The following is a 6,000-nucleotide window of genomic DNA, read 5'->3' as shown; positions in this document are numbered from 1 at the left end:
TATGGACCGTCTCCAACAGGTCAGTAAATCTTCTACTCAGATCAATGACGTTTGGTTACCATTGGCCCTTTCTCAAAATCAGCATTACCTCTGTGAATCAGTAGTTACTGATCTTACACCAAATCCACATGTGTCAAAACTCAAAACACTTTAGGAACAAAAAATCTTATACCGTAGAACTGAACGTGGTCAATAGAGTTATTTATGAAGAACATCTTCATATTAAAGCTAAGGTCCTAGATTGATATTTACAGGATGTTCAGTTCACGCTTGGCTCACCGGCCAAAATGTCAGTTGCATTCTGGTACCCAATGGAAAGCAAACCGTGGCACGGATCAGGACACTACACGATCAACTGTGATTGGATACCGCTAGATATCTCCTCGGGATCTTCTTCGGGTCTCACTGCTTCAGCTGTCAAGGGCTCTAGCGATGGAACCAGCATTGCAGCCATTGTGTTTTCCCTGATTTCTCTAGTTGTTTCGGGTTTCATTGCATATAGGCTATTTAGCCCCAGGAACGTTCCATTCACACCCATGGAAAACAATCTGTAGGAGCAATAGGTTTACACGGTTATTAATCCCTTTGGACACATTGCGCTGATTTGGTTTTGGTTCCATGTTGAGAGAGAGGTTCGGTTCTTCGTTTTTGGCTTATAGTTGAAATGGGTTGATTTGTTGGTTTATGTGGCTGTTGCAACCGTATGCATAGAGATTTGAAAGTTGGTCTTGCCCAAATAATCATCAATGCAGTGGCCAACGAACAAGTAAAAATATGTTAATTACTTTTAACTCTTCGTTGACCAAAAAGAAATAAAAACTTTGATTGAAGACGTTCGCGAGGGCATGATAAGGGACACATGTAAAGCATTCATGGTCGTTTAAAAGTGAGATAAATAGACCACAGAAGATACAAACGCTGCTGCAGTGATCATCAGCGACTTGATCTAAAGAATTATTAGCTGGATATCTTCCTGCAGAGCTAAAATAATAAGCAGCTAGACGAAGCTTCCAAAAGTTTGCGTAACAATTCGTGCTTAAAATATTAACTGAAAAAAAAAAAAAAATCCCTGCACGCTTCACACACAGTAGGATCTTCTTGCTGCAAACTCTATACGTTGACACTCGGATTCTGTAGCACATCGGATAGACATAAACTATCTCTACTCTCTACTATAATTTCGGGTCACGACTCAACGTCTTTATAATTTGTTTACGTTTGAGTTTTGAGTTTGTTTGTATATATTTAATGTATTTTTCCTTTTTCATAACATTGGCACGTTAAACAAAATATAGTATTTGTTAAAACGTCAAAAGATGAGAAAACCCTATTAATTAACAATATATAATGGGTATGTATGGGTCTAATTAAATAAAAAAAACCTAACGTGACAGTCTCTTCTTCCTCATCTTCCCTTTCAAACATAAATATATATAACCGCTTTTTGTCTCTTTGTCCCTTTTACAGTTATACTAACTTCTCTCATGTCTACAAATATGATTGGCGGCGAAAGGCGGTGGAGAGAGGCGGAGGAGCTCGTGATTGAGCAATTCCGGCTAATCACCACCACTCTTCTCAGCCTTCTCTTCCCTCTCTCTTTTCTCCTCCTTAGCCGTCTCTCCTCCGCCGCCTTCATCCTCTCTTTACCATCGCCGCCGCCGGAAAACCCCGACTCTTTCTTCCTCAACACAATCCATTTGCTACTATACGCCGTTGTTTCAGTAGTAACCGTTCATACTCTAATCCACAGCTGCTTGATCACCAAAATAAGAAGACGTTCCGCAGATACTAACCGTACGATCGGTTTCTATTATCCACGTGTCAGCATCGCGTGGGTTTTTCTTTTGACTCTTCAATTCTCCGTTGGATTAGGCCTTCGAGTAACGATCTCAAAAGGAGTCAACGGGGTCGTCAACGGTAACAATCACAATTTCTTGACGAGACTCTTGTTTTTCTTTGGTCTCCATGAGGCTACGATTCAGTGGTACCGAGTGATCGTGAAGACGGTGGTGGAAAGCGGTTTTGGCCGGAGAGAAGAAGAGACAGTGGTAGAGAGAGTGGCTTTGGCCGCTAGTGTCGGTGCTTTATGGTGGTGGAAGCTTCGGGATGAAATAGAGGCTTTGGTTGGCGTAACGAAGGTAAAGAGAGCTTTAATGTTATTGCTATCCATCGACGTCGATATGAATACTAGTCTCGTTGACTTAGGAACAGATGATTTTGTAAACTGGTGGTTGTATAATATGATTGTGACGATTGGTGTGGTTAGGATCTTAAAAGGATGTGTTCGGGTTGGAATGATCTTGCTTTTTGAGCAAGCAAAAATTCCACGTGGCATATCCCCATCTTGTGTCAACGATGGCATTAACCAAGGAGATGACGATCAGGTGTAAATTTCAAAAAGCAATATATATCAAACTTGGCCATTTGTAGACTCTACCAAATAAGAAGAAACCCCAAAACCAACACATTCATTTCTTGACCTATAGGCCTAAAATAACAAGCAGGTAGACTAAGTTTCCAAAAGTTTGCATCTAAATCATCCATACTTAAAATAGTAACTGAAAGAATCTTATCCCATTTCATCACATTTGGGACCTTCTTGCTGCAAACCCCATACGTCCACATCCGGATATTGTAACACATTAGATAGACATAAACGATCTTTTAGACTCCAAAAGTACACACCAAATAAACAACCAAAAAAAGAAATATTCACTTCAAACAAAGACACAATGACGATACCAAACTTCCGCTGAAGTTTCGACCCCTTGAGTAGAGTTAGTTACCATACAAATCAGGTTTTGAGTTTCGGTGAATAAGGTCTTTTCCAGTAGCTAGGCTATCCCAAACCCATTGTGTAGTTACACCAGGAACTAGCAGCCCTGGTATAAAAAGAAATTCTAGTTATATTAAGTTTTAAACATATTAAGAATCTGCAAGTCTAGTTATATATCTCTATCTAGAGTCAATTTGTTATCTTTGTTTTTTTTTGGTTTGGTTCAATTACCGGTTACAGACTTGCAGATTCTTCAAATACTCGGGTAATTGAACCAAACCAAATCAATTATGAAATAAAAACGAAAAAATTTAGGTTTCTCTGTTTGTATGTTCATTTCGGTTTTCATATTGTTGTTCTTTTCAATATGGTATTGCTTTGGTCAAACCGGGTTGAGCATCCCTCCCTAGTCTACATTTAACAAACTTGTGTATTTTAACGTTTATTGAGCAAATGGAGATAAAGGAAGTGGTTCCAAGTATCAGGAACACCAGGGAGACACCAATGACTGCAATCTTGGACAGCTTTTGAACGCCGGTTTTCAGGTTTTGTTCCGTAAATAGAAGGGTGGGCGTCAATTCTGTACTGAGATAAACCGCTAACGTTCAAGAGGGTTACTGGTGTTCTCATCTGCTTCAGTACTTCCTCAACGATGGAGTTTTTGCTCGAGTAACTCGGTTTGAAGGTTTGGTTCAACGGCATGTTGGCTTCTCTGCAATGACCTCCTGAGTTCCACTCCCCTCCACTGTCCAAAGAAGAGATATAGAGATAACTAACGGAGAAATATGATCGGTCTTTAAAACCACAGGAGAGACAGGACAAAACAAAACCTGAAATGAGAAGGTGCAGCGCTTCTAAAGAAAACACGAGTTTTCTTTGGATCAACGTTTTTGTCAACCCATGATGACCAAGTCTGCAAAGCTTTCTTGAAAGCGGTTGATACATCAAGCTTCGGATGAATCTGGTCTCCTTCTTGGTAATAGTTGACCCTGCAAACTCAAACTAATCAATCAAGATCTTAGATTCCATTCTTCGTTGTGATGTTTTAATAAAGTAAAAAATACTGACCCCGATTTGGTTTTGTAATGAGACCACCAATGTGCTGTATTGAACACTAAGATATTAGCACCTTTCCATCTCGAAGAGCTTCGATCCATAGCATCGATTCTAAGAGTTTCTCTTCGCTTCTTTCCTATTCTTGCTCTGCCCTCACGAACCAAGAAATGAGTAACATAGAATTCCACAGTGCATTTATAATCCTAATCAACAAGTACACACGCATAGCATTAGTACGTATCAGTCACAAATGTAAGTAAATACACTTATATGGTCCATTAAGATTATTATAGTCATGCATGTACCAGGAAACGGAAACTATAGTTCCCTTTCTCCTTGGTGATCCTTCGGTTGTGCGTTTCGTAGACTCTCTTGGGATCTTTAACAGCTTGAAACAACAAACAAAGCATAGATTCCCACTGGTTCCTATTAATTGAATCTCCAACGAACACTAGCCTCTTCCCTCTAATCATTTCCAGCATTTTTGTAGCATTGAACCTACACTCACACATACCAAAAATAGCCCACAATTTCGATATCAGGACCACGACCATGATTAAAAGCGTTATCTCAAAAACCATTAACTGCTCAGTGGGAACTATGAATCCCAATTAGTATCATAATCACTCACTATCACACCAATCATTACAATCCCACTATGTAGATAGCTGTTAAAAAGGCCCAAACCAAAGAGGAAAAGAACAAAATTAGAAAGTAAAANAAAAAAAAAAAAAAAAAAAAAAAACCTGGGAGCATCACAATCTTGAGGATCCCATCTCCAATTCATGTAATTAAGATCCAATCTACCATTGGTTTGACAACCAAACCCTTCATCGATAAAAGGACAAGACGCATTCGTGTACAATGGATAGTAGTCACTATCGTAAACCCACTTCCCTTTCGTAACATCACACTCTTCGATTCTTCTCTTCTTCTTCTCTTCTTCACCGATGCTGCTCGGTAGTTCAATCACTTTAATCGAAGTTAAGTTAGCGATAATCACCTTGTCTTCTTCTTCTTCTTCCTTAACAACCAAACCCTCGCCGCGAATCTTCTGCTCAAAGACGGAAACTTTCGAAGTGTTTTCGGGAGGGTGGAAATGGGTAGAGGTCAGAATCGGGGGGCTTGCTTGAGGGGAAACTGAATAATTGAGATTGTCAGCCACGGAAACGGCTGCTTTAGGGCTTAAATCGGAGATATGGAAGTTAGAGTCAGTGGAGGTTGAGTAAAGATCAGAAGAGTTGGGTTTGATTAGGGAAGCGGAGAAGAAAACAATGGCGGAAGAGATTGTTATGATGATGAATGCTAAGACAACCCTTGTGGACTTCACAGAGAAACTCCTCTGTCTCTCCATCTCTTTTTTTTTTTTTTTTCTATAACTCTTAACAAGTTAGTGAAGGAAACAATCTCATTAATTATCTCTGTAATCAGAGATTTTGAAATTTTGAAAGAAAAGGATAGAGAAATTGGAGTCGACAATGGTGGTTGAGTTCGTGGGGTATGGAGAAGAGATTCGGTAAATGAACGATAATGACGTTCTAATACAAACCTCGTGAGCTCATGAGATTACAATAATTAAAGACATAAACGGAGAGACGAGTGTGAGACTGTGAGAGAGCAAAAGAGGGAAAGATAAAATGATTTTATTAATTTTGGAATTAAGTGAGCAATTAGGAAATTAGTTTGTTGTTTTTGACAGATTGGATTTGGAATTTAACGTCATGGGTGGGGACACTCGCTGGAGTTTTTTAAGGGTTTATCTTTCTCAATTTCCATAAATACCCCACCTTATTATTTTTTTTGGAAAAAGAGACCCAATAAGACACGAATGTAGTGGCCCATACGTTTCGGTTTGTGAAGCCCATATGTAGGCCCAATAATACACGAATGGAGTTCATTATAGAGGAAAATCTGACTCTGGTTCCTTCAATCACCATTTCCGTCGTGCCTCTCTCTCTCTCTCTCTCTCTCTCTCTCTCTCTCTCTCTCGTTCGTCGACGAAGAAGAATCTGACTCTGGTATAGTCCATATTTCTTCCCTTGATGAAGATAGATATATATATCTTTGGTGGCGGATTGTGTAGTTTCGATTGATTTTTGTTTTTCACCAGATTCGGATCGATTTCTCTTCTTTATAGTTGGGATCGGTCTGATTTGGATCGGTAAACT

The 6,000-nt window shown here is 39.5% G+C and overlaps 3 protein-coding genes across 3 annotated transcripts; 2 read left to right on the top strand and 1 right to left on the bottom strand.

The window, feature by feature from the left end:
- LOC104749080 lies at positions 2-685 on the top strand. The gene is made up of 2 exons (XM_010470658.2): positions 2-19; positions 255-685. The coding sequence occupies exons 1-2, from the start codon at positions 2-4 to the stop codon at positions 552-554; spliced, it is 318 nt and encodes a 105-aa protein (XP_010468960.1). The 3' UTR covers positions 555-685.
- LOC104749081 lies at positions 1,402-2,436 on the top strand. Its single transcript, XM_010470659.1, has one exon. It carries the CDS (start codon positions 1,485-1,487, stop codon positions 2,388-2,390), a length of 906 nt encoding a protein of 301 aa, XP_010468961.1. The 5' UTR covers positions 1,402-1,484; the 3' UTR covers positions 2,391-2,436.
- Positions 3,000-5,417, bottom strand: LOC104749079 (protein trichome birefringence-like 6). The gene is made up of 5 exons (XM_010470657.2): positions 4,579-5,417; positions 4,138-4,330; positions 3,845-4,035; positions 3,607-3,765; positions 3,000-3,521 (listed from the first exon to the last, which is right to left on the bottom strand). The coding sequence occupies exons 1-5, from the start codon at positions 5,184-5,186 to the stop codon at positions 3,212-3,214; spliced, it is 1,461 nt and encodes a 486-aa protein (XP_010468959.1). The 5' UTR covers positions 5,187-5,417; the 3' UTR covers positions 3,000-3,211.

The sequence above is a fragment of the Camelina sativa genome, chromosome 16 (genome assembly GCF_000633955.1).
Source record: "Camelina sativa cultivar DH55 chromosome 16, Cs, whole genome shotgun sequence".
Lineage (NCBI taxonomy): Eukaryota > Viridiplantae > Streptophyta > Magnoliopsida > Brassicales > Brassicaceae > Camelina > Camelina sativa.
The sequence above is the reverse complement of the archived record's forward strand: the minus strand, read 5'-3'. Positions and strand labels throughout refer to the sequence as shown.